At 34.2% G+C, this 27,453-nt stretch overlaps 3 protein-coding genes across 3 annotated transcripts in view; 1 reads left to right on the plus strand and 2 right to left on the minus strand.

Annotated features, from left to right (window-relative positions):
- Nucleotides 1–5,106: 5,106 nt before the first annotated feature.
- Nucleotides 5,107–19,111, minus strand: LOC133181797 (junction-mediating and -regulatory protein-like). The gene is made up of 10 exons (XM_061316398.1): nucleotides 19,029–19,111; nucleotides 16,931–17,794; nucleotides 14,088–14,169; nucleotides 12,673–12,763; nucleotides 12,352–12,517; nucleotides 12,054–12,217; nucleotides 10,925–11,011; nucleotides 10,629–10,724; nucleotides 9,670–10,267; nucleotides 5,107–9,359 (listed from the first exon to the last, which is right to left on the minus strand). The coding sequence occupies exons 2-10, from the start codon at nucleotides 17,781–17,783 to the stop codon at nucleotides 9,133–9,135; spliced, it is 2,364 nt and encodes a 787-aa protein (XP_061172382.1). The 5' UTR covers nucleotides 17,784–17,794; nucleotides 19,029–19,111; the 3' UTR covers nucleotides 5,107–9,132.
- Nucleotides 13,153–27,453, minus strand: part of LOC133181800 (electron transfer flavoprotein subunit alpha, mitochondrial-like) — a 176,449-nt gene continuing 162,148 nt past the window's right edge. Inside the window, exon 11 of the mRNA XM_061316404.1 lies at nucleotides 13,153–13,162. The gene's annotated coding sequence lies outside the window, so the exon portion shown is untranslated. The remainder of the gene's footprint in view (nucleotides 13,163–27,453) is intronic.
- LOC133183324 (coatomer subunit epsilon-like) lies at nucleotides 19,534–27,294 on the plus strand. The gene is made up of 10 exons (XM_061318285.1): nucleotides 19,534–19,668; nucleotides 21,643–21,806; nucleotides 22,306–22,408; nucleotides 22,820–22,869; nucleotides 23,235–23,288; nucleotides 23,841–23,922; nucleotides 24,355–24,510; nucleotides 24,836–24,904; nucleotides 25,402–25,476; nucleotides 27,083–27,294. The coding sequence occupies exons 1-10, from the start codon at nucleotides 19,546–19,548 to the stop codon at nucleotides 27,134–27,136; spliced, it is 930 nt and encodes a 309-aa protein (XP_061174269.1). The 5' UTR covers nucleotides 19,534–19,545; the 3' UTR covers nucleotides 27,137–27,294.

A 27,453-nucleotide genomic window follows, 5' to 3' on the forward strand; every position in this document is an offset into this window, starting at 1 on the left:
GGGTTTGTTCTTGAGGATTTAGAATATCTTATATATTCCTATATGAAACTTTGATTGCTTAATGTGGCCCTACCCTAGCCCCAGGGGTTATGATTTGAACAAACTTGAATTTACACTACCTGAGGTGAAGAAACTTGAATCTGAAGCATTCACATAAGTTTCGTCTTTTCTGGCCCAGTGGTTAAAGAGAAGATTTTTAAAAGATGCCATTAAATTTTCACTAACTCTTCATTATCTCTTTTTAAAAAAGAGGGTGTGGCCCATCATTTGAACAAACTTAAATCCTCTTCATCCAAGGATGCTTTGTGGCAAGTTTGGTTGAAATTGCCTTAGTGGTTCAGGTCAAAAATGTGAAAAGTTTACAGACAACACATGACGGATGGACAAGAGACAGCCTTCAATCAGAAAAGCTCATTTGAGCCTTAGCCTTCAGCTCAGGTGAGCTAAAACAATTTTTTTTTTTTTAGCTCAAAGCATCCTCGATTTAAGGGAATTCTAAGATTTCATCCTCGATTTAAGGGAATTTTGAATTGTTCAAATGAAGAGACAAATTCTCTTCCGATGGTAGATAAGAAAAAAATGGGTGGGGTCAGAAAATCTTTCACAAAAACCACTTAACCAGAAAAGATGACATATTTACCTCCTGAGGTAGTGTAAATTCTAAATTGTTCCACAATAGGGAATCAAAGTTTAGCGTTGAAGTATACAGGAAAAATCTTTAAAAAGCTTCTCTAGACCTGCAGGGCCAGAAAAGATGAAACTTATGTGAATCTTCATGAGTTAGTGTAGATTGTGAATTGTTCAAATCATGGCCACTGGGGGTAGGGTGGGGCCACAATAGGAGATCAAAGTTTTACATTGAAGTATATAGGAAAAATTGTCGCAAGAAGCACTGGACCAGAAAATTTGAAACATGGAAGCATCCTCTGGTAGTGTAGATTCCATTTTGTTTAAATCATGGCCTCTGGGGGTAGGGTGGGGCCACAATAACCAAAGTTTAACATGGGAATATATAGGAAAAATTTTTAAACTGACCTCTTAAGAACAGCTCAGCCATGAAGAATCCTATTTAAAATGTGGAAGTATCCTCGGGCAGTTTAAATTCAAGTTTTTGAAATCTTGAACCCCGGGGGTAAGATAGAGCCACAATAGTGATCATATATATTTTAAAATAGGAATTTATAGGAAAATATTTTAAAAACCTTCTCAAGAACAGCAAAGTTGTGATTAGTCTTATTTATATGGAAGCATCCTCTGGTAGTGTAGATTCAATTTTGTTCAAATCATGGCCCCTGGGTGTAGGATGGGCAATCAAAATTTTACATAGGAATACATGTATATAGTGGAAAAAACTCTGCTGATTGAGAACAGCTGGGCCAAAGTGACTCAGGTTTGCATTGTTGCCCATGAGCCTCTTGTTTAGGGCCAGCTTCATCCACTGAGATGCACTAATCAGATTTCGAAGTTGACATAAATCTGAACAGAAAGAAATTAGTTGATTCCTCAATGTATGTGTTACAAGTGGTTTTGTACCAAAAGGCTTAATATAATTTATCAAGAGATGAGGAAAACAGTCACAATTTGTAATTTTATCAAAAGATGTTGCTGCAGTCAGACCATAAAAAAATGAATGATGTTTGTCATGAGTCCCATGGTCATGACTGGACTTGGAACCCCTGAGGCTCTGATATGAGGATAATTTTAAAGTACCGGTAAGTATAAGCCAAACCTGATCGATGCATCTAGGGATGCACACTACCAGTCTTGTTTCTGATGTGGATCAGACCTACATTTTCCAGATGAGTGATCAAGTGAAAGTTTTTGGAGCAGTTTCACTCTAAAATAACTATTAGTCTACTGGTTACCAAACTAACTTGTTTGATGCGTTTAGGGATGCACATTATTTGAAATGCTTTGGATGCTGGTTCCAACCTACATTATACTGTGAATGATTCTTAGGGCCCCACTATGTGGGTACCCTATAGTTATCCATCTGTCTGTCCATCAAATACTAGTATTTGTCCAGAGAATATTTTCTTTCCCCTGGCCCATTCTGGCTCATATGTCAACCATAATAAGAGTGATATATGTATAAAGGGTGTGCAGTGACTGGAACCAATGTTTATGGTTAAAAACACCTCTATGTAATTTAATATCTTTGGAGCATATTCTCTCCCCTTGGCTCAATCTTGCTCAAACTTCACTCAAACAGTGTCTGTGCATAAATGGTGTGCAATGACCATTGAACCAATTTTCTAGATAAAGGGTCAAGGTCTTAAAAGATCTCAATGTAAAATCCTTGTCCAGAGCATACTTTCTCTCCCCTTTGCCTTATCTGGCTCGTGCTTCAACCCACAGAGTGCTTCTGGGTTAAGGATGAGTGACCTTGAACCAAGTGTATAAATAAAAGGTTAAGGTCATAGCAGATCTTGAAGTAAAATCCTTGTCCAGAGCATATTTTCTTTTTGCCCTGTCTGATTCATACTTCTCCCATAGAGTGCTTGTGGGCTAAAGATGAGTGACCTTGAACCAATTTTCTAAATAATTCAAGGTCAGAGCAGATATCTGAGGAAAATTGTTTTCACGAGCATACTTTCTTTCCTTTGGTTCAGTTTGGCTCATTTTTTTCACCAATAGGGTGTTTGGGTTAAGGGTATACAGTGACCTTGAACCAAGTTTCTAGGGCAGAGGTCAAGTTCAAAATAATCATTGGAATAAGCATATTTTTCTCTCTGGCCATACTTTACCTATTGACTGCTTGTTAGTAGAGGGTATGTAGTGACCTTGAACTTATTTTCTTGATCAAAGGTCAAGGTAACAAAAACATCTTTGTGTAAGATCTTTGTTCAGAGCATATTTTCCCCTTAGCCTAGTCTGGCTCAAACCTCACCCATTGATTGCTTGTGAGTAGAGGGTGTGCAGTGACCTTGAAGAATTGTTCTTTATCAGAAGTCAGCATAAATCTTTGTTCATAGTGTATTTTCTCTCTCCTTGGTCCTATCTGACTCATACTTCACTCAAACACTGCTCATAGATTGAAGGTGTGTAGTGACCTTGAACCTAGTTCTTGTCAGAGGTCAAGGGCATAGCAGACCTGTATGTGCATATTTTCTCTCATCTTGGCCCCATTTGGCTCATATTTCACCTAAAAAGTGTCCATGGGTAGAGATTTAGTCAAGGTCAAGGTCTAAATACAGTCCTTTAGAAGGCCCTTTCATCCTAATATCCTTAAGTAAAAGTGGGGTCCTTTGAGATGGTAACCATTTCAATGATGTCTAGTCCAGATGAGTGAACAGGTTAAAGATTTTTAGTAGGTCTATTCCACCTACCTTGACCAAACTTGCATTAATGATTCATGTAGGGATGAAAGATACCAGACTTGCTCCAGGTGCAGGATCTGACCTACATTTTCTGGATGAGTGACCAAATTAAAGTTTTTTTGAAAAGGTTCATTCCTAGGTAACTATAAGCCCTATGCTGACCAAAAAATTGTAAAAATTTGATCCCCATTGTGGCCCCACCCTACCCCCGGGGTCCCTCATTTGAACAAATTTCATTCTACACTACCCAAGGATGCCTCCATATCAATTTTACTAATCATGGCTTTTCTGTTCTGGAGAAAAAGATTTTTTCCTATATATTCCTCTGTAAACTTTGATCCCCCATTGTGGCCCCACCCTATCCCCACGGTTCATGATTTGAACAAACTTGAATCTACACTATCTGAAGATACTTCCATATAAATATGACCAATCATGGCTTTGCTGATCTTGAGAAGAAGATTTTTAAAGATATTTTCCTATACACATTTCTATGTAAAACTTTGATCCCCCATTGTGGCCCCATCTTACCCCCAGGGGTCATGATTTGAACAAACTTGAATCTACACTACCTGAGGATGCTTCCATATAAATATGACCAATCATGGCTTTGCTGTTCTTAAGAAGAAGATATTTAAAGATATTTTCCTATATATTTCTATGTAAAACTTTGATCTCCCATTGTGGCCCCACCCTACCCCCGGGGGTCATGATTTGAACAAATTTGAATCTACATTACCTGAGGATATTTCCACATAAGTTTCATTTTTCCTGGTCCAGTGGTTCTTGAGAAGAAGATTTTTAAATGATGCCATTATTTTTTCACTAATTCCTAATTATCTCCCCTTGAAAGAAGGCGTGGCCCTTCATTTGAACAAACTTGAATCCCCTTCACCTAAGGATACTTTGTGGCAAGTTTGGTTGAATTTGGCCCAGTGGTTCTTGAGAAGAAGTCGAAAATGTGAAAAGTTTACAGACGTACAGATGGACGGACGGACAACAGACAAAATGTGATCAGAAAAGCTCACTTGAGCCTTTGGCTCAGGTGAGATAAAAATGAGACAAAAATACCATATACATGTATTTCTATACTGAATATTATTCCAAGACAAAGAGATGCCTGGTAGAGACATTGTGCTGGATTTACTATGTGTATACTGTTATATATGCTCAAGTACTCGTGTTGTTTTAGTTTTGTAATAGTGCCCTGGCACATACTTACAAGTGAATAGATCTACTTTAGGAGTTTTTGCCTAGTACCAAACTAACCATTTTCTCTATCCTTGAGTGTCTTATTTCTCTTATTAAAGGGCAACATATCCTCATGCATTTAACAGTTTATTTTGTTTTATTATATACTTATCAATTAAATTGCCATTCTGTGGATTCTTTACAGGGTTGTATTATACTCAGGTGACCATTAAGGCCCTTGAGCATCCTATTCTCCAATACAACATGGTAAAAAAAACCTTGATCCAACACACAAAAATTAAGCCTATGTTATTTTTTCATCACAAACATGCTCGCAGAGTAAGGAGTTGATCCTTATGTTACGGGTTCGAATCCACTATGTGATGTGAAGACCAGTCCTTCAGATGAGACCATATAAACTGAGCTCCCATGTCAAAGTAGGTACTGGCATGAAAAAGATCCCTCACTGCTCAATAGCCCTGAGTGACAAGTACAGATCTAAATTTGCTGCCCTCCACCTGCAAGTGGTGGCATCTCAATATGAGTGAAAAATTCTTGAAGGGACGTTAAACAAACAAATCATCACAAACAAAAGTTCTCATGTGTATGTTACTGTATTTCAATGAAACATAGACTGATGGCAGTATGTAAAATTAGACTCCCCTATAAATGCTTGTTAATATACATTCATATAAATGTAGTCAGGCACACCATATTCAGTAACACACAGTTATAACAAACACGCTTATAATGAATTGACACAGCAAAGTGATTTCAATTCCTTGTGGCTTTAAAATATATAATATACTTAACAAAAATATAATGAATTACATTTATAATGAAGCAAAATCATCCATTCCTAGCACTTTGTTATAAACGTGTTTTACTGTATGGAGTCATACATTGTAATTCTGATTAACATACACATTTCATTGGTATCTTATTAAAGAAAATTAAGATGGAAATTCAAATTCCAATTTAACAATTAATATGTAGATAATCAAATTTACATCACTTTAACATCGTATGTTTGTTTTTCATTGAATATTTATGAAGAGTACACACAAAGTTACAAAAGATAATCACTAACAGTTGATACATGTAACGTGTTATATGTAAAAACAAAATATTCAACACTGAGAAAACCAGGAGAAACAAGCCATAAAACCTATACAAATCGAACAACAAAGATAATTAACAGCTTTAAAATGTTTGAAGAATATTATTCCATAGCAAGACACTCTTTCAATTCAAGTTTACCTGTGACAATTTAGTTAACATGTATACAGTGTAGTTGTAATTTTTTAAGAACATTTATTAATACAAGTAGTCTGAGAGCAAGGTTCACTTGGTTTTTTTTTTTTTTGCCCTGTGAATTTCTCTAAAAAAAAAAAAAACAAAAACAAAAAAAACTACTCAGTTTTAGTCGATGATGCATTAAATATCATTTGGACTCTTGGTGACTGCATATCTATTGAAAATGATAACTGTAATTTTCTGGCTAGTCAATGCATCATGACATCATGAATTGGATCATTATTCCCATATCCTGAAAATGTCTTAAAAAATAGGCAAAAGCTTAATTTGTTTTTCAATATTTCTCATAGAGCACAACCTCTGCAAAATGTGCAATTATGTAACAATGGAACTGTTTCTGAAGATTATAAAACACACTTATTTTTTTGGATTGAGGGGTACATGTGCTCATATTTTAATTCGACTTGCCAAAGGTACTAAAATACACCTCTTTTCTGCAAAAGTTCAAGAATACTGCAGTTTTACAAAGCCTTTTCTCCTATACACTGTACCTGCACTCTAAGAGGAAACTTTGTTATAGGAAATAAAAGTACCAAGTCTTTATACTGATGCTTGAACTGGGACATAGGGTGTTAGTATATGAATTGGTATACCAGTAACTACAGGGCCATTTTATGCATAAAGTGACCTAGCTCTTTAAGAAAGTTTTCTTTGGTATAAAAATATAGACAAATAATGCCAAAATGCATTAATTAACATATAAATTTATCCTTCACATTGTTCAAGAAATTTAAGTTCATTCTGAAAATATGAGGTCAATGTTATTCATTTCAAGGTCACAATTTACGTTATATTTATAAACTTGTTAGGTTTAATTTATGCACAAAATGGTCCTGTCAATTGGCTATTAAATCAGTTCTTACAGTACATCCAATTCCAAACACTAAACAAGAAGTCTCCGACATGATGTAGCTCTACTTATACCGGCAGTAGTATAAAAGTCGCACATTTTTTCATTATCAAGTACCAAGTTTTATCAAAATTGGAAGGAAAGTGGAAGAGGAGTGGAATTTTGTATTTTTTACAGAAGGACATATGATAGACATTTAGAACCAGCTAGATCAGAAGTACTTCTGATTGTCATTCATAATAAACACTAAAAGTTCTAACATACACTTATAAACCTTAGATTGGAGGTTGTGCTCTTTTTAAAGTTTAACTTGAATATTGACCATTTTTGAATTAATTGTTAAACTGGAATATTGCAATTCATGACAAAAAAAGCTGTTTAGACAGTTGTCCTTAGATCTGTTCATTATGCCTTATACTTTAAGTTCACTATGGATACACATCCGATGAATTTAGAACCCATCCAATTATTTTCAGTGCCTGAGGGTAATAATATTTATTTTTAGTTGAAAATGGTTCAACACGTATAAACATGTTATAGTTATTTGAAAAAAAAATCAATTATTTGAATGATCTAAATTATCTTTCTTTGAATGAAAAATATTCCTAAATAATGTTCACTTATTCACATATTTTTTTTTACCTGGAAGATTTAATTTGAATTAAATTGATGACCAAATTAAATATTCTCAAGAAATCATTATTCTTAAGCATAATTTAAATTAAAAACAAATGTTACAGCCCTTCTCTCTACAGATACCTGGAGGTTAAATGGAGTAAATTGTATCTGTGTGTATATCTGGTATTTTCAGAAACTCCCCTTTCATAAGGATGCTATAATTTATAACCCACCCTTTGTATCTAAGTACTTTGGTCAAGGCAAAAACTAAAACATAGACTGGCACATTGATGCCAACTTTACTTCTGCAGACATGGCAAAAATAAGTGATAATTACAAAATAAATAAATAAATGCATACATAATTCAAGACAAAGTAATTCCTTACTATGAGTGATTTATGAACAATTGTGTGACTTGACACCTTATCAAAAGAGATAATTTAAAATGGCAGTACATGTACACACATCTTGTTAAAAGAAATTATTTAAAATGTAACTTGACTGTTAAGTACATCAACATTTCATGATTGTTAAACAGCCTAGAGAATATTAAAAATGGAAGAATTTTGCAATTATTAAATTGAATATAGCAACACCCAAAAAATCAATGCCAAGGGTGCCGTGTTCTAGAATTAAGGGCCACAATGCTCACACAAGTGACTTAAGGCTAAGTATGGGCGATTCTATTCATATGAGCTAATTAAAATACGTAAGAGGGATCGATGCCAATTATACAGAGAAAGTTTAAAATCTCTTTCTAATACATACTTATTACCCACAACATGTTATAGATAGTTCACATTATATCATTCTTCTGTACAACTTGAGGTAATAGAGAGCATCCACATAACAGCTTTGCTTCACAGATATATCTTATTCCAGTTTTCTAAAACATTGTAAAATAACAAGATTATAATCCTAAGTTTGATGTGATTGTACAAATCTGACACATTTGATCAGACTATACAATACTATAATACTTATAGTGGACTATGTATTTTTACTGTGTTTCAACTCAAAACTTCACAAATAGTAACTTGATAATTAATTGAACTGTGAGCATTTGTGTAGCAATACCATGAATGTGTGGAGTATTCTTATTCTTATTATTAAATATGGTTTCTGTAAAATTAAATAAAATGGGTGGATCCAGAGGTAATGTAAGTATACTGCTATAAAATCTTTAATAATGGGAGGTCATCACTGACATCATAATAGGACTTCATTATTACTGGTAATTTGATCACATAAAGGGATACATTATGTGTCTAAGAAAAAGAGTTTAAACCTTCTCTGTATAGAAGACAACCTCTTATGTGTCTTAATTAGCTCATTTGCATTGAAATGCCCAGACCTAGCTCACTCACTCGACCTGGTTTGTATGATTGAACTTCATAAATGTTGGACTCTTAACTGGCCTATCACTAAGTCTAAGGCCATGATTGGACAACTTCTGTTGAATATTGAACAAATCTTTAACAAATTTCAAACCTGGATATGTGGTTTTAAATGACATTATCTCAACTTTATATATCTTTATATATTCTTTTTTAGTATCCATTTCTACTGACAGAGAACACTGGAGTTTATCATTCTTCATCAAAGAATGCTTTGTGGAAAGTTTAGTTGAACTAAATTGGTTGACAGACAACTGACAAATGCCAATCAAGAAATGTCCACTTGAGCATCTGGCTTACAGTACTAGAGCTAATCAAGTGATATGAATAAATAAATTTACATCATATAATTAAAGAAAGTTTGTAGATGAAAAATAACACAGACAAAATGGCAGTTTTAGGACAAAAGCAATAAACCAAGGTAATGAAAGCACTGAATTAGGCAAACAAATCCTCTTCTTCGCTGTCTTCCTCTGATTCAGGTGAGCTTTCTCGAGTGAACTTACTGATTCGACTCAAACTCTCCTGTAACAATCTCATGTGACTGTCACTTGGTGTGTCAAAAATATCTGGGTCATGTGCCGTTTTCTTGTCTTCTTTATTTTCCGTGGGTCTCAGTTTGACTCCTTGTTTGATCATGCTTAGAATATTATCCATAGGATTCACTGTATGTAAAATACAAAGATAGGAATTAATATTTATCCATTTCAAATACTGTAGCTGTCAATCACATTTGATTTTCTATGATATATCAGAATTTCACATAACTGGATTCAAAAATAAAGTTTTAATCTTTAATAATATGAAGTACCCCAGTAAATTAATTTACCAGTTGCATGGAGCTACGAAAAATTTTTGCCTTGCTAATTAATGCAATGCTATCTCACAGCATTCATGGTATTCAAGATATCAGTGTTCAGGATAATGAAGTTCAACTGTAAATCCATTTCTGAATCAGATTCCATTCCGACTTACCAGGTATGGGTTTTTGTTTCTGATGACTCTTACTGACAGGCTTCAGTTTGCCTTTTCCTGCCAAAATGGATCCCAGATCAGGTGGACCTGCTCCCTTCTCCTTAGGTTTCTCTTCCCTTTTTTCCTTCTTTACAATCACCAGTTTAGCTGGAGGACCATCTGCTGATGGGGGTGGTGGTGGGGGTGGGGGTGGAGGAGGTGGTGGTGGCACTAGAGGAGGAGGGGGAGGGGGTGGAGGAACACAAGCAGAGGGTGGATTTAAGAGTGGTGGAGGAGTTGGTGAGGAAGAGTTTTGTTTTTGTTCCCCTCCTTCTGAAGTGTAAATAGTAACTGGCATTGAATCCACAACATCCTGGGATTTTCTAGGCCTGGGTGTAGGCTTAGCTTTACCAGTGCTCTTAACTGACTTAGAAGGTGACTTTTTTGGAGTGTTTGTGATTCTGATAGTTTTCTCAGAGTTTGTAAGAGGTCTGCTTGGCTTTTTGACATATGTTTTATCACAGACAGGCATGGACTGGGGGGATTCTTCAAGAGGGGTCTTCTTCTGACTAGGTGGTTGGTATCGAGGTGGTTTTATTGTCTCTGGTGTTGGATATTTCTAAAATGAAAATTTGAAAGAATATAGGCTTAAAAAGCAAACAAGTTCTGCAATAAAGTCTTTGAATAAAATCTAAGTGGTGTACTTTTTTAAAAGTCTGTATAAGTCCTATCAGAGGAAAAGTCAGCAAAATAGACAAAAGTCACTGATTCCTGAGTGCCTATGTTAACCTTATAAAACCTCTAGATATCAATATAAATTATTTTCCTTAAGATTATCTGGCATCAAAATGGGTTTCTTGGATGAAAATTGGTTCCATTTTAAGAAATATATTATTACATATATAACAGCACTAGATATTGCTGAATCATGATTCATGAATTATCTTAATTGAAAAATCTTAGATATAAGGTTCACTTACTATTTTAAAGTCTTTGATACGATTAATGGCCTTTGAGCGTTGATCATTTATAAAATCACTTTTCTTTTCTTCCTCCTCTTTTTTGAAATCCCTTTTCTTGAACAAAAAAAATTATATATCTATTAAAAATTTCAAATTTCACTGTGTCAGACTATGAGAAAAAATTGGATACACCAGTAATATTAGTAAAATCATTTCAAAAAATTCATCCGATGTCAGGTGATATACAATGCACGTACATAAACCTAGAAATATTAAAAGAATGAGACCTTACAATGATCAATACAATGATTTACCATCTGAATGGCATGATGTTGTTTAAACTGTATCTCTTCATCCTTCTTCTTTTGAATTTTAGATTTGAATTTCCTTTCCAATGAGGCCTTATAAAACAACAATATATTTAAGAAATAAAGTTTTTGTTTTCGTGAATGTTGCTGGTTAAATTCCGAGGTCAAGAAATTTTGTTTTAAAAGATAAAAGCTGAGCCATTAGCCGAGGCTTTTACATTTCAAACAACATTTTGAGACTGAGGAAGTTATTCTGCATTATTCATGACAACAAGAACTTTATTTGTATTCTACTAAGAGCTCTAAAATATGATTGGACGCTTCCTCTATAGAAAAACGAATTAGATCACGATGTCGTGCTTTGGTTGTTCCATGTAACGCCTGAGGGTCAACTTCTTTGTTTACTTGTGTATTGATTGCAAAGGAATGCAGACGATTAGAGCTTTCGTTAGATTCCAAATATCCTTTAATCATTTATAATTTTGTTTGCAACATATATTAATTAATTTTCATGATTACGAAATAACAAAATCTGTCATCAATTTACTATAGTAACTGCTTTAACAGTAAATTCTTGGAGTGTAAATGTTATGGGGAGCTCCATAGAACAGCCCCTTTAATTTAAACTATAAAAACAGGCATTTTTTCAGCTGTTTTAGGCAACACACAACAAGTAGATTGCAGAAGACAAGACAACAATATTGTCTAAATAAGTATTATATTCTTAAGTCACATTTTTAATTCTCCTTTACAAGTTTTGGATGTGTTTCTGATCTGATAATTTTTTGATGACATTCGTGATTTATTGGAGAATAATGGCCGCAGCATTTCTTTGATCTCGGCAATAACTGTAGTAGAATACACCTTAATGATATTTACTCAACAGTTAAAAAATCAAAACTCATAATATATCTAAATTTAACATTACTGCATTCTGCATACATGTAAAATATCTCCATTAAAGAGGAAAAATAATCTATTTTACTACATTTTAAAGTGATTTCATAGTTATTTGACTGGGTTTATATGCTAAATAAACTGATATGGTATCATTCAATCAACAGTACAATGCCACATGTACTTACATACCTGACATTAAGTTTAATATTTTTAATTGATCCTTCTCTTAACTGACCTTAACGTTGCGTATCTTGGCTCTTCTCCGTGTGATGGAGGTAAGCTTACTACGTAGAGCCACAATTCGAGGGTCTGCGGAGGACTTGAGTGGGAACTCCTCATCTGAACTAAGGTCACCCACATCCTCCACAGCATCGTAAAAAACAGGGATGTCTTCTTTAGCTGACACATAAACAAACACTGACATATCCTTCAGTTCAAATACAAATTTTAACAAAAACTGCTCTTTAGTCCTTAAAGAACAAACTTCTTTTTATCATAAGTAATTAAAGTAACCATATATTTATCATTCATACCTTTTATCTGATTAGTAATAGCCTCCATCTGGGTTCTAATCAGTTTTTCTTCCTCATCAAGAATAGCCATTTGTTGTTGCTGTACCCGGATTTGCCAATCAAACACCACCCCCTCTAGTCTCTCCAGCTCTTTGATGGCCCCTGGTTTGTCCTCTACACTCGCTATCTGTAAAACAATGGTAGAGGATGTCCACTGTTTAAAATACCGGTTGGACTATAGAAATTACACATACCTTTTAAATAATTTATGAGTCTGTTTATCTTTTCGTACCTTATATTTTGACAATTAAATTTCTAAAAATAAATTAAACCTCCTCTCACCTCCTCCTTTACTTTATCCCGTTCTTGTACAAACAAATTCTTCTCATTATTTAACAACTGAAGACATTCTAAACAAAGGTCTTCATTTATTCTGAAATAGATACTAATTAATTAATCCTTCACTCAAAAGCACAAACCATAAGCCAGTCACATATTCCAAATAAAAACAAAATAAGACAAAAGAGAGAGAGAAAGAGAAAACAAACAAATAAAAAAAAAAGAAACCAGAAGTGTCTGGTAAGACTGTAGCTCTACTGGCTTATTAACTAGTTGAAACAAAAGATAGACTTTACACCACACCAACAACATTGGTGATGGCAGCTGCCCCTACCTGAAACACTTTTCATAGTTTTACATATAGTATACATGCTTTCTAAACTTGTATCAAGCATTTATACTGAAATCAAATCAAAACTCTAGGAGCATCTTGATTTTGAATTCATAGATTCATAGATTATACTACTTTCAGTAGGCAAAACACCACCATTTATTATATCTTAGACTTTGCAGTATATGCCTTAGAAAAGTTCACTTATATACCAAGTTTTTATTGAAATCAGACCAAAACTGTTTAAGGAGTAGTCTTTTGAAATATTACAAAGGTTTAGGAAACCAACGAGGAATTCACTGCTACACATTATGCATTGCTAAACAAGTAAAATAATGTGAACATGTACATGTAATATTCTAACTTGTAGTTTACTCTTACAAGAACATGTACACTAGAGTTTGCTAAACCATTCTATTGTTTACAGACAAACAGATAGACAGATTAACACCATACACTCTTCTGATCTACAACCTATAGAGCTATTTAGTCTCCACACATATGTTTAAAATTCTAACTGTCCCTGGCCCTTAAATACATCTTGTGCTAGAAGCTTAAGAAAGTTTTAGCATAGAATTTAACTACCAGTAATAATATGTGATAGAGAAACAAGGGTGAAAATATCAACTGCCCAATCTTATTATTATCCCCCCTCACAATGGAGGTAAAAATTTATAATGGGATTGATGTGCTCTATTGCAAGGGGATGCGCCACTTTGTGAATCTTTCTTAAATATACTAAAATCAAATCCATAAAAGTTAGAACAGACAACATCTGAGTGAGACAATATTTTCAAATAGAAGATACAATGTTCATGCTGAAAAAGTCCTGTCCATCTCCTTTCAATTGGAAGATGCCATTTTAAACTGATACACAACTTCAGTTTCACTGATTTTTTTTTCTCTGATTGCTGCATTTTTTGTTGCATCTTAGCATCATCAATTAATAATAAATATAACTTTGCTCAGATTGAATCATTTTGAAACTTCATTTTTTTTTTTTTTTAACTTGGAATTGAAGATTGTCAGTAGAATACTACTCTTTTAAATAAGACTGAATGGAAGAATAGTACCAGATGGTTCTTACCTAAAAAATCTTTCAGCACCAATCAATTCAAAAGCAGTTTTTCCAAATTTAGTTTGATCTTCTTTCATTCTTTTTAACATATCTAAATAAATGAAACAATCATCATCATTTCAATAATCAAATGAGGCTCTAAAAACCAAATGTTCATCTACCACGTGATGTCTACAAATACAATGCATTACATACTCTGTACTGTGCATTGTTAAAGTAAATCTCAAATAATACTACACAGACATATAGCAACGGTTTCAAAAGTGGGGGGCCTACTTACCAAAATAATCTGACAAGCAAAAAAATGAACTGAAAGGTGAAACTTTGTTGCCCAAAAGCAAGAAAAATAGGGTGATCGGGATCAACAAAATAATTAGTTTAGTATTCATAAACAGTTCATAAATTAGGTTCAAATCTGTTCCCAATTTTTCACTATCACCATACAGTATATTAACAAACTATCAGTGCTTCTGTACTATATAAATTCCTTGTGGAGATGTCTTACATTGGCCTCTCTTGGTCTTTAATGAACATTTAATAAAACAGGTTATTTTTGTCTCATTTTTATTTATCTATTAATTACAAGTCTACCTGATCATTAGAACTATGAAAGTACTTTTTGTATTATACAATAAAAATTCTTGCATAATTCTCTTATTCTATTAACCTTTCAAATACTTTATTTACAGTGATTAATCATCAAAAGTAAATGGAAAAGGGGAATAACTCCTCTCAGTAGCATACAAATTAATAGAGCCCAGGCAAGGACCAGAACACTTGACCAAATAGTCCAGATGTTCAAAAATCTGGTAAAAATACCCTTCCTTATTAAAACTTTTACTCTTTTTGCCTCTGATATGCCCAGGTGCAGAGAAGATTTTTAAAGAAATAATGCATTTTTACTACAGATTCATTATATTATCAATAGAGCCCCCCCCCCCCCCCCCAAAGAAATACCAGAGCCTCTGACCATGGGACCAGAAGTTTGCTCATCATAAGTTATCACTTTGTTTATCTGCTTAACACTAAGGAGCAGACAGGATTATTTAATAGAATTAATGCATTTTCACTATATTATCAAGAGCCCCACCCTTAAACTAGCACATCTGACCCAGGGGTCATGCAATTCACTACTCTGGAAAAAGCACTCTTGCTCATCATAACTATACACTTAGCTTCTTTGCTTTTTAACCAGAAGCAGAAAAGAATATTTTAAAAGAAATTTTGCTTTTTCACTATATAATCAATAGAGCCCCCCCCCCTTTTCACCAGAACCCTTGACCCTGGGGCCATGAAATTCACAATTTTGGAAGAGGTATCCTTGCGTATCATAACAGTGTACATAGTTCGTTTAAAAAATACCCAGGGGCAGAGAAGAAGATTTTCAAAGAAATAATTCACCTTTACTATAGGATCTATATAGCCCCGCTCTAGCACCAGAATCCCTGTCCCTGGGGCCTTGAATTTCACAATTTTGGAAGAGGCATCCTTGCTTATCATAACTATATACTTAGTTTGTTTAAATAATACCCAGGAGCAGAAAAAGAAGAATTAATGTATTTTCACTATATAATAAATAGAGCCCCGTCCTAGCAACAGAACCCCTGACCCTGGGGCCATGAATTTCACAATTTTGGTAGAGTCACTCTTGCTTATCATAACTATGTATTTAATTTGTTTCAATAATACCCAGGAGTAGAGAAGAAGATTTTCAAATAAATAATGCACTTTCACTATATGATCTATATAGCCCCACCCTAGCAACAGAATCCCTGACCCTGGGGCCATGAATTTCACAATTTTGGTAGAGTCACCCTTGCTTATCATAACTATGTATTCAATTTGTTTCAATAATTTCCAGGAGTAGAGAAGAAGATTTTCAAAGAAATAATGAACTTTCACTATATGATCTATATAGCCCCGCCCTTAGCACCAGAACCCCTGACCCTGGGGCCTTGAATTTCATAATTTTGGTAGAGTCACCCTTGCTTATCATAACTATGTATTCAATTTGTCTCAATAATACCCAGGAGCAGAGAAGAAGATTTTCAAAGAAATAATGCACTTTCACTATATGATCTATATAGCCCCGCCCTAGCACCAGAACCCCTGACCCTGGGGCCATGAATTTCACAATTTTGGTAGAGTCACCCTTGCTTATCATAACTATGTATTCAATTTGTTTCAATAATACCCAGGAGCAGAGAAGAAGATTTTCAAAGAAATAATGCACTTTCACTATATGATCTATATAGCCCTGCCCTAGCACCAGAACCCCTGACCCTGGGGCCATGAATTTCACAATTTTGGTAGAGGGCTTAATGCTTATTACAATCATGTCAACAGTTTGACTGCTTGATGTCCAGGAGTAAAGAAGAAGATTTTTAAAGATTGCATTAATTTTGGTGGTTTTAGCCCCACCCCTCAGGCCCCAGGGGGGCAGGGACCATGAAATTCATAATTTTTGTTCCCCTTCACCCATAGATGCTATATGCCAAAATTGGTTGAAATTGGTTGAGCGGTTTCAGAGAAGAAGCTGAAAATGTTCAAATGTTAACGCACGACGCACGACGGACAACGCACGCCGACGGACAAAAACAGATAGCAATAGGTCACCTGAGTGACTCAGGTGACCTAAAAAAAAGAGTCCAAATCCTGGAATATACCAGACTCACTGCTTGGCCTTAAGCTACAGGGGCCAACCAGAATCTAAGGAAAAATTTACTATAGGAAAATACAATACTCAGAAAAAGTGGGGAGGTGCCCCCTCCTGCACCCCCCCCCATGTTCTAAGGTCCTGATAAAGAAAGCATTAATTAATCAATCTTTAGCCCTGAAAATAGAGTCTTTACCTTCATAGATTCTGGAAGTTCTTGTATAATATTCAATGTAGTACTTCTGAATGTTGTCTAAAGCTTCCTCGTAATGTGTTTGCCATTCTGTAAACATCGCTCCATATTCTCGCTTTACGCGTGCCCCGACATCAGGGTTCTCCAACTGTTCTTTGGCCTCCATGACTCGGCTATATGCCAGTTCTCTAACGTCAAGGAAAGGCTGTAGGAGGTAATTGTAGAGGGAGGCCAGAGCAATGTTCAGCTTAAAGACAGCATTGTCTTCTGATTTATACACATCCTTCATATCAGTCATATGACTTGCATTGTTACGCAAAAAAATCACATTCTTTAATTCATCTTCCGCTTTGTCGATTTCATCCTCATATCCTTGGCGACGAAGTTCACTGATGTTTTCGAAATATTCCTCGGCTGTGTGTTCTTCATATTCAAACAGAGTTGACATCAAAAGTTTTTCTTTGCAGATTTCCAAAGCATAACACAAATACTCTTCTAACTGTGAACAGACTTGTGAGTAATCTATATTGCACTCTTCATAACCAAAGTACGTCCATAACGACCGAGGTTCCTCTGGAAGGGTAGGTAAGTGGGGCCCCAGGGCAGGATGAACATGGCAAAGTAATTGGTGAATGGCTTCTAATTCACGAAAGGAGAAAATCCCCGTCCTTGTTCCGAGGTTATCTTTGTCACTTACAACACGACTGTGAGGGCGACTAGTAATGGCTACCTTCTTCTTCTCATCATTCCAGCAGACTAAAAAATTGAACTTTGGTGGATTCATCTGGTCAGCAAAGGGCCCCTCCTTGACCACCATCCATCCCTCCAAACTGTCCACTTGGTCCTCACAGTCCATGGCTAACCTTTCTAATATACAAATGATCAAAATTTTACAGCTTCCTTTTGCAATTTTTTTTTTTTTTGAAAATTGTCTTGTAATAAATAAAAGAAGTTTGTTTGTACGAAAAGTTTTAGAGAATGAAAAGAAATTCTTAACAATTCAATTTTAAAAATCAAATATAACAGTAAGATTCAAACTTTTAATCAGAACATGTACCTAAAAATCTTTGCTATTTAGTGATTCTAGGCCATATTATTAATGTTTAATTGGTGAACATGTAATATTAATGAACAGGATGGAATGTTGATCATACCACAACCATTCAATCTTAATTTAAAAAAAAAGAGTTGTAAAGTATATTTTTGTAGATTTGTAGATACCATTCATTTGTTTTGCAGCAAAATTCATTTCAAACAGAATTGATTTAGACAGAAATTTAAACACAGACAAGATGTACAAATGGAATTTATTGACAATCAACTGGGCACAAGTCAACTAGACACTTGGTGACCAGTATACCAGGTGCAGAATTACCTTCACTTGGTGCCAAGTTAACCATGTGCTGAGTTTACCACTTAGTGCCAAGTTCACTAGTATACATCAACAGCAGGTTCTGAAAGTTACAGGATGAGCTATTCCTCTACTTTGGACATTATGAAGCAAATGTTAACAGCACATGTGATTATGACTTATTTGGTTTTAGGATTATTTTGGTGCTATTTTTGTTTTAAAGAAAAAGAGAAAAAAAAGAAAAAGGAGCATTTATATATAATTCCTTGAAGACAATTTTGAAAGAAAAATAACCAATCAGTCCCTGCCTGTCTCAATGAACGATATCAATCTAACAGGTGACATATGTGCACTAGTGAAAATTGCTCACAAACTGACAACCTCTCTCTCTCTCTCTCTCTCTCTGTTATGCAATATTACTAGTTCAGAATCAGATTGAAAATTGAAGAAAAAATATTGCACAGATATGACCTGATGACACAATCACATTGCAAATGTTTGATTTTCGACAGTGTAAATGCATGCATTTTTTCTCCGTTAAAGACATTAATCTAACCAGTTGGAAAAAGTACTGTTATAATGAATGCAATCAATAAGATCAATGATGCATCTTCAATTTACACAGAAATCAGCTGTTCTGTAGAGTCTCAAAAGCCACAAAATAAATCATATCGATATTCATTCCCATAAGTATTACGTTAACCATCGTATTCATAATCATGCTTTTGTTGGTAATTTGTGTCTATCTACCTTTGTTTGATCGTGTTGTTTTAACACAATAGAAGACATTTTGTGCTAAAAATGGTACATGACACTATCACCTGCCATTAGATTCAACTTTTGTGTGTCGTAAATGTAAACAAAACAAAAATTAAATTAATGATGAATGGATAATTATAGCTTAGCATAACAAACACCCAAAATAAAAGATAATGTAACGTCTTAAAATCATTATTGATGAAATATCTCATTTTGAGTGATATCAAAATACAGCGTTTTACGACGTAGTTCATGTTGATGGAATGAGTAAAAATTAGAAATTATGTTTTAAACAACTTTTCTTATTTCTTAAATTTTATGCAACAATCCATAAGTTGATAATATCATTTCGAAAAGAAATAAACTTTAATAGTCTGAAATTAAATTTGATGTAAATCACTGCTTAAAAATAGCTTTATTTGGTTATGTTATTAAAATATTCTTGACACAATCCCTTACAAATTAAAGCGCCATGTTGATTATGATTTTTTTTCCACGTTGGCCACGCATGCGTTTAAATAATTTAGAGAAGATGGCTACAGAGAAAGATGTTGACGAAATTTTTGAGATCAAAACAGCTTTATACACGGGGAATTATCAGCAATGCATCAATGAATGTCAAAAATTAAGGGTAATTTTATGAGGATGATTGAAAAAATATGTTTTTATCTGTAAATTCAGTGAATGTTTCCATTTAGAAGAAGATATCGGTACCACATATGTTGTATGTTGTCCTGTCAAATATTAAGATCTAGATTATGTATTTAATTTTGATTCATAGTACAATTTATAGTAAATTATCTGCACTTGAAGTTGTCTTTTAGTATATTGATATACTTTAGAAAGGGTAAAGAATCGTGGATAGTGTGCAGGTCCGGCACAATCTCGAGACTTGATTTAGCTGTAACGGGAGAGGAGAAAAATGCGACGGACCAGACCGTGATTCGAACCCGGGCCCCCTGAATCTCAAGTCAGGTGCTCCACCAACTGAACTATCTGGCTACCAGCGATCAAACCTGATTGAATGCCATATTCCTCCAACCTTAAAGGTCTTCGGCCCCCCGAAGACACCATCCCAGACTCTTCCCTGGCAGGTCTTTCACCTGTCACTTTCAGGGCATGGCAGGGAAGAGGAGAAAAATGTGATGGACCAGACTGGGATTTGAACCCAGGCCCCCTGAATCTCCAGTTAGGTGCTCTACCAACTGAGCTATCTTGCCAACAAATTGTGTCTCCTTGAGGGACTTTGTACTCAAAGTTCTAAAAGTTTTTTAGACTTTGTAAAACAGATGATTTGTGACCACAGTTACTTCTTGAATGAAATTATAAAGGAGCTCAATTACGGTCAACAAGATCATTGATTGGTAATAATTCAGCACAATGTGAAGCAATCATACTTATCCACGCCTCAACACTCGCAAGGTGTTGGACAGTTATTCAAACAATGGAAGTACATCTTTTCCTTAAAAGTATTCAAAAGCTGCAATGTTAGAACCATATTTGATTTGGGTTGCTTTTTTGATAGCCCATTGTACATAAATGAGTAGTCTACTACTTGCTTCTTTTTTTATTTCTAACAATAAAACATTTTTGTGAAAAACTGCAAATAAATAGCTTTATCATGCAATTTTGAAAAGCTTAATAAAGCTTTATAGCTAATTCAAGCTATATAGCTAAATCAAGAGATTGTACCAAACTTGGTGTGGGGGAGGGGGTGTACATGTAAATGACAAAGTAATATTAGGAAATACATATTAATGTGACCAGGGACTTATATACATGTACTAATGGGATAGACAAGTCTCATAATATCTCACAAAAGAAATTTTGTATATCAATTATATTTAATCTATGAAGTATCAAGTTTTATTTTTTTAATCAAAATATATATGTCTTTTGTACAGTTTATACTCCTTATCTAAGTATTATTACTTTTTATTTTCAAAATCAACATATGCCCCTGATCTGCCCTTTTTCCGAGATTCGGCTGAATTTAGGTGTTTGTTTACTTATCTTGCTTATAGGTACATAAATTATTTTACAATATATGCTTTAAAATTAATTTTAAAATATATTCCAGGTTTCTTATAAATTATAAGAACACAAAGAACAGATTGGATTTATGAAACACCAAACTTTTTACTGAAAAAAAACCCCCATACTTTGAAAAACTTATAAGGTTGTGTGTGATGTTTTGAGCAGATAAACATGGCACTGAAAGAGATGCTTATCTCGTTATTTTATACGTTCCTGATGTGATGGGGAGGGCACCTTTAGTCATGATATTGGTGTTGCACAGCTTTAAAGCTCTCCTTCACTAGTCACATCTAGGGCAAGATTATGACACCAAATGTTATAATAGGAAAAGAGAAAACCATGATTTGAATCTTTGCTCCCAGGAAATCTAGCAGAATGCCTAACCAGTTGAGATATCTGCCCATTTGCTTGATTACCAGTACCGCATACATAATAATCTCAATGGTCAATACATGAAATGTTAAATAAGAAACAATCTGAATGGTCAATATATGAAAAGTTAAATAGGAAAAGTTCACTTGTGTATCTTGAGCAGTGAGTTCACATGTATATCTTATTTTTGTTACAGCTGCCCAACCCAGACCTTAAAACAGCTAAGGATGTTATAATGTACAGGGCTTACTTGGCTCAGAGAAAATATGGTGTTGTTTTGGATGAAATTAATTCTTCACACCCTCCAGAACTGCAGGCAGTTAAGATGTTTGCTGACTATTTATCCAGTGAAAGCAAGAGGTAGCTTAACATATACATGTATGATAGATCTATACAAATAAATCAAATTTCACGATGAATTTACCATTAAAACTTGTATGAATTCTCAACTTGTTGATATTTGCTAAGATATTTGCTAAGATACCTTGTCATACATACTGGTAGTCATACAAATTAATTTTTCCAAATGTCTCTTAGAAATTCATTGTTCTTCGATGGCACATGCTTAAATGTTATGAGACACTTGCATGTTTAGAGTTTTGAGTACATGCAGTGCCATTTTCATTATTATCAAGAATCCTGATTTACTCTGAAGATAACTATCCATTGATGGGAACAATGTAGTTAAAAATATTCTGGTTTTGTTAGTTTCATTTATTTTGTTGCATTTAAATTTTTCTTTGTCACAAGTTTTTATGTAAAGTTTTAAACTTATATTATTTCCAGAAGCCAACAAATAATGACAAAAACTCTTTAATTTTGTTGAGAGCCTGGATGTAATATTTGTTATCTTTGATAGAGCTTCTATAGTAAGGGACTTGGACCAGAAGATGAGTTCAAGTGTTGATGTTTCCAACAGCACATTCTTAGTCATGGCTGCCTCAATCTACAACCATGAACAAGTCAGTCCAATAGTCTTGTACAATTTGTTTAAAAGTACCACAGTTTTCTGATGAATTCAATTTTAAATATAAATACTTGAGAAAAATGGTGTCAGTTCAATATTTTAAAATTTGAGATCTTAATAAATTCAAAAAGATGTAAATTTCGTTATACTTAACCTGTATGAGAAACAAAATCAGTTAGCTATAAATTTGTTATATTGGTGTTCATTATAACCAATTTTGTAAGCAATTGTTGAGATGTTTGCCAGGGATCTCAAAACTTTGCTAAATCTGCAAATTCAGACTTAACAAGTTTACAGTATTCAATGTTTAGTTTAGCACCTCCAAATTGATTATGATTTTAACTTCTACATAAACATTCTTGAAGTTTTTGACAGTTGAGTAATATGTTTATTGTTTCCTTTTTAGAACAGTGATGCTGCATTGAGAGCTCTGCATCAATCCGATGCCCTAGAATGGTAAGATTTTATTGTTGTAGCTCTTTAAAATGACCTTTCTACAAGTAATGAATATCTTGCATTAAAATGATGGGGGAAAAAAATCAATTTTCAAGAGGTCCCTGCCAGAGAATTTTTATTATCACCTCACAACAAAGTTGGAAGGGATGTAGTAAAGTGCTTGTGTGTGTGTGTGTGGGGGGGGGGGGGGGGGGGTAGGAGGGGGTGAATGAGTGTGTGCGTAACTAAGTTATGTAAGTAATAATTTATATCGGGATCAGTGTGCTCTTTTGTGAGGGGATGCTTGGCTTTGCAGTGCCCTTGTAAAATTTTGATTGAGTCTGTAATCTTTTAAATACCTTTGTTTTTTTCTCTATTATTTTCAGCATTGGTCTTACTATCCAGATTTTACTCAAGTTAGATCGAGTTGACCTTGCAAGGTAAATATTTGTACCATATGTCAATAAGTGAATTCTTAGCAAGGCACAAATTTAGCAAATCCAAAAATTGGTATATATTTATAGAAGTAATTTGAGCAATTATATAATGCCATGAAAGATAAGTCATAAGTCCAATGCAGAATGTACTGTTACCAATATTCAATTTTGATAGCGAGATCAACACTCTTGCTAATAATACCAAAATTGAATCCTCACTAAAAATTTTGCTTATATGATATTCCATAATTCCTGATCTACTCCTTAATTTTCTTAGCTCAATACAGCTGATCTTTGTGTAAATTGTCCTGTATGCAAACTGTAATCAGTGTGGGTTTTCATAAATGTCTTCATAATGAAAGAGTTTAAATTTTTTTTGTCTTGAAGAAAGATAAAGTTATTTTGATGATTTGAAATAAAAGTGTGTTTCATTAAAGAATATCCCCCCCCCCCCCCCCCCCCCCCCGTAGGTATAAAAATACCAAAGGTGATCTTCGTGGATAAGTACTTTCTAGTTTGTAAATTCTAACAAATTGCTGTTTATTTGAATTTAAGGAAAGAGCTTAAGAGAATGCAGGAGATTGATGAGGACAACATTCTCACACAACTGGCTCAGGCCTGGTTTAATCTGGCTGTGGTACGTTTTTACATTCTGTTTGTTATTATATTATTACATATACTACTCACATCTGAAATAATCATGCATTATTACATGTATGTAATCATTATGTATGTATGTATGTAATCACACAATTTCGTATGTAATTCTCAGTGTATTAAAATCTATCCAAATGGTTCTTGGTTCCTAGAATTCACATTGTAAATTATGTTTCATGAACTTTCATCCTTTAACAAGAAGCATATGAACATTTCACAGACACACCAGAAATTATTTTTCATATATCTTATAGTGTAGCTAAACAAAGTCTAAAGCATTCATTCATTGTTCCTGGTTATATTAGGCTGAGAGAAAACTTATATAGGGACATTAATCTTATAGTGTTCCAACAAGTTATTAAACATTCATTGATGTGTTAATTGTAAATGTTCCTACCTGTATGTATTATAGGGAGGGGAGAAATATCAGGATGCTTATTACATTTTCCAAGAGATGGCAGACAAACACAATTCTACACCTCTGTTACTGAATGGTCAGGCAGCCTGTTATATTGCACAGGGGAAATTTGATGATGCTGAATCTGTACTGCAAGAGGCCATGGACAAGGTAATATTCAAAGCTTATATATGTAGTAGAATTGTGTAATTATCAATATTCATGAAGAATGTTCAATTCAAACATTGAAATCAATCATTATATACAGTCGGACCTCGTTATCTCAAACTAAATGGGACCAAGAAAATACTTTGAGATATCTGAGGATTCAAGATATCCAGGTTAAAATAATTAAGAAATAAGCACTTGGGACTTCAAAATCACCTCTACATATCCATAGAATTCGAGATATCCATGTTTGAGATACCAAAGTTCAACTGTGTGTGTGTGTATATATAAATTAGTGAATAAATAAATGTAAAATGTTTTATTGTAGGATTCCAATAATGCAGAGACTCTTGTGAACATGATTGTTTTAACACAGCATATCGGAAAACCACCAGAGGTCTGTATAATTTATGGATGTGAGAGGTTTTTTAATTATAGCTTGTTTACTAAAATGGATGAAAATTACATATCAGTATCAATTATAACTATATTAAACTATGTTACACTGTATAAGTGAAAAGACTTGTTTTGTCATCTGAAAAAAAAAGTTCACATGGAGCATACATTGAATAAGTAAATCTCCATTTGAATATCATAATGTTTGTAGATTTCTGGGGTCACCCTTACCCACGAATTTACATTCCCACTGAACAATTATTTTGACAATGTATTAACTCACTGAATCTACTGTGTAAATTTACCCAAGAAATTCGTGTCCCCATGGACCAGTTAAATTTTGCGTAGATGTGAACATTGACCCCCATAAAATAAAATGATTTCACAGTAACTGCATAAATTTGATTGATTTAAATTTGCTAGTCATTTCTTAATTTATATAGTAATATTGTACAGTTTTAATTCATCTGTTTAAATTTCCTGTTTCTTTATTGATAGGTCAGTAATAGATATGTATCACAACTGAAAGACTCTCATCGCAGCCATCCATTTGTCAGGGATTATTTACAAAAGGTCAGCACACACATTAATCAAATTCAAATATTGGGAAACCATTAATATGTAATAGATAATGCTGAATGAAATTTTTAAAGATATCAAGGCAATACTTTAAATGAGTAACCTACTTAAGTCAAATCCTTTTTTAGCGCATTTGTGCCAGAGGCTCAAGTGAGCTTTTCTGATCGAAGTTTTTCTGATGTATGTGCATAACTTTTCATATTTTCATCTTCTCCAAAAACTACAAGGCCTATATATCAACCAAACTTGCCACAAATCATCCTTTGGTGAAAGAGATTTGAAAAGCCATGCTCTCTTTAAAGGGGAGATAATTAAGAATTGGTGAAAATATGGTGACATCTTTTAAAAATTACTGGGTCAGAAAAAAAATGAAACTTGTATGAAAGCTTCCTGACATCATGTATAGTTTAGTTTGTTCAAATCGTGGCCCCTGGGGAACTTTTATGAAAGCTTCATGACATCATATATAATTAAGTTTGTTCAAATCATGGTCACTGGGGATAGGGTAGGGCCACCATAGGGGATCAAAGTTTTACACAGGAAAAATATTCTAAAGAAGAACAGCAGGGTCATGATTTACCATATTTATATGGAAGCATCCTTTAGACTACCTTATGACAGTTGCGTATGAATAATTTTCAGCATGACCCAGCTGTTCCTCATCAGATTTTTAAAAGAATTTTTCCTATATATTTCCATGTAAGACTTTGATTCGCTATTGTTGTTCACACCCCACCCTACCCCTGGGGGTCATAATTTGACTGAATTTAAAATCTATACTACCTAGATTAAAATCATTGCCCATATCAATATGTAAGCATTTCCAAGATCTGTTTATTATTTTTTTTTTCAAACTATGGATCACCGTTCACAGTAGCTCAGTTGATAGAGTGCTCGCTCCATGATGGGGAGGTCGTGAGTTTGAATCTCGGCCGCGACTGACCTAAGTCGATAAAAAGTGGGTAGCAACTGTTCCTTCGCCATGCGCTCGGCACTTTGAAGTAAAAGTTGCAGTTCCTTCAGATGAGACCTTAAAAATCGAGGCCCGTGTCACAGCAGACATTGGCACGATAAAGATCCCTCACTTCTCAATGGCCCTGAGTGCCAAGTAAAGGTCAAAATTTGAAGCCCTTCATCGGTACATGGTGACCTCTCTATATGAGTGAAAAATTCTCAAATGGGATGTAAAAAACAACATTCAATCAATCAATCAAATTATGGATCATGGGGTTAGGGTGGGGGTAAGATCAGAGATCAGATTTTACATAATGCTAGTGTACTGGGGAAAAAAAATCTTAATCTACAGAACAGCAAGGCCATGTTAGTCATATTGATATGAAAGCATTCCAGTGTTGTGTGGATTCAATCTGGTTAAATCATATCCCCTTGAGGCCTAGTAGGAGCCACAAAATGGAGTCAGATTTTTTCATTGGAATAAAGGGGAAAATCTTTAAAAATCTGAAGAAGAACAGCAGGGCCAATGTGACTCAAGTGAGCATTGTGGCCCATGGACCTCTAGTCTAACATAAAATCAAATACATGTTTATAAGTTTTTTCTTTCATTTGTCCATATTTAATAAATTCTATTTGTTTTTCACAGGAGAATGACTTTGACAGAATTTCTAGGAACTACTCTCCTTCCGTAACAGCCTAGCATACAAAGACTATTTTTTCATCGCCCATTTTCTATTAAACAAAAAAAAAAGACTTATGAATGTTTATGAACCTGTAATTAAGAACATATTACAGATAATTTTTTTTAATTATGGAAGATGTATCATTGCATAAATACATGTATTTATTCATCTTTGATATTCTCTTATTCTACTTCTGTTTGTAGTAAGGAATCGGACAGTGGTACAATGATTCATGAACTCCATGAAGTGGAAGATTCTTGGTTAGGATGGAATGTTTTGGTCTTTCCTATTGGTCGTTGATTGTTACATAATGACACACCCATTTCTTTAGAAA

This window comes from Saccostrea echinata, unplaced genomic scaffold, assembly GCF_033153115.1.
Source record: "Saccostrea echinata isolate AGI-Se365-2 ecotype Australia unplaced genomic scaffold, CSIRO_AGI_Sech_v1 ptg000009l, whole genome shotgun sequence".
Classification (NCBI taxonomy): Eukaryota; Metazoa; Mollusca; class Bivalvia; order Ostreida; family Ostreidae; genus Saccostrea; species Saccostrea echinata.

Excerpts from the sequence above, each read along its gene's own strand:
- LOC133181797 (XM_061316398.1), bottom strand. The coding sequence starts at position 17,783 with ATGGACTGTGAGGACCAAGTGGACAGTTTGGAGGGATGGATGGTGGTC. Across the intron at positions 12,518-12,672 it reads GGGATAAAGTAAAGGAGGAG|ATAGCGAGTGTAGAGGACAA; the intron begins GTGAGAGGAGGT and ends ATTGTTTTACAG. Across the intron at positions 9,360-9,669 it reads GAAACAAAAACCCATACCTG|TGAATCCTATGGATAATATT; the intron begins GTAAGTCGGAAT and ends TTTTACATACAG.
- LOC133183324 (XM_061318285.1), top strand. The coding sequence starts at position 19,546 with ATGCGTTTAAATAATTTAGAGAAGATGGCTACAGAGAAAGATGTTGAC. Across the intron at positions 22,409-22,819 it reads CAATCTACAACCATGAACAA|AACAGTGATGCTGCATTGAG; the intron begins GTCAGTCCAATA and ends TTTCCTTTTTAG. Across the intron at positions 23,289-23,840 it reads GATCGAGTTGACCTTGCAAG|GAAAGAGCTTAAGAGAATGC; the intron begins GTAAATATTTGT and ends TTTGAATTTAAG.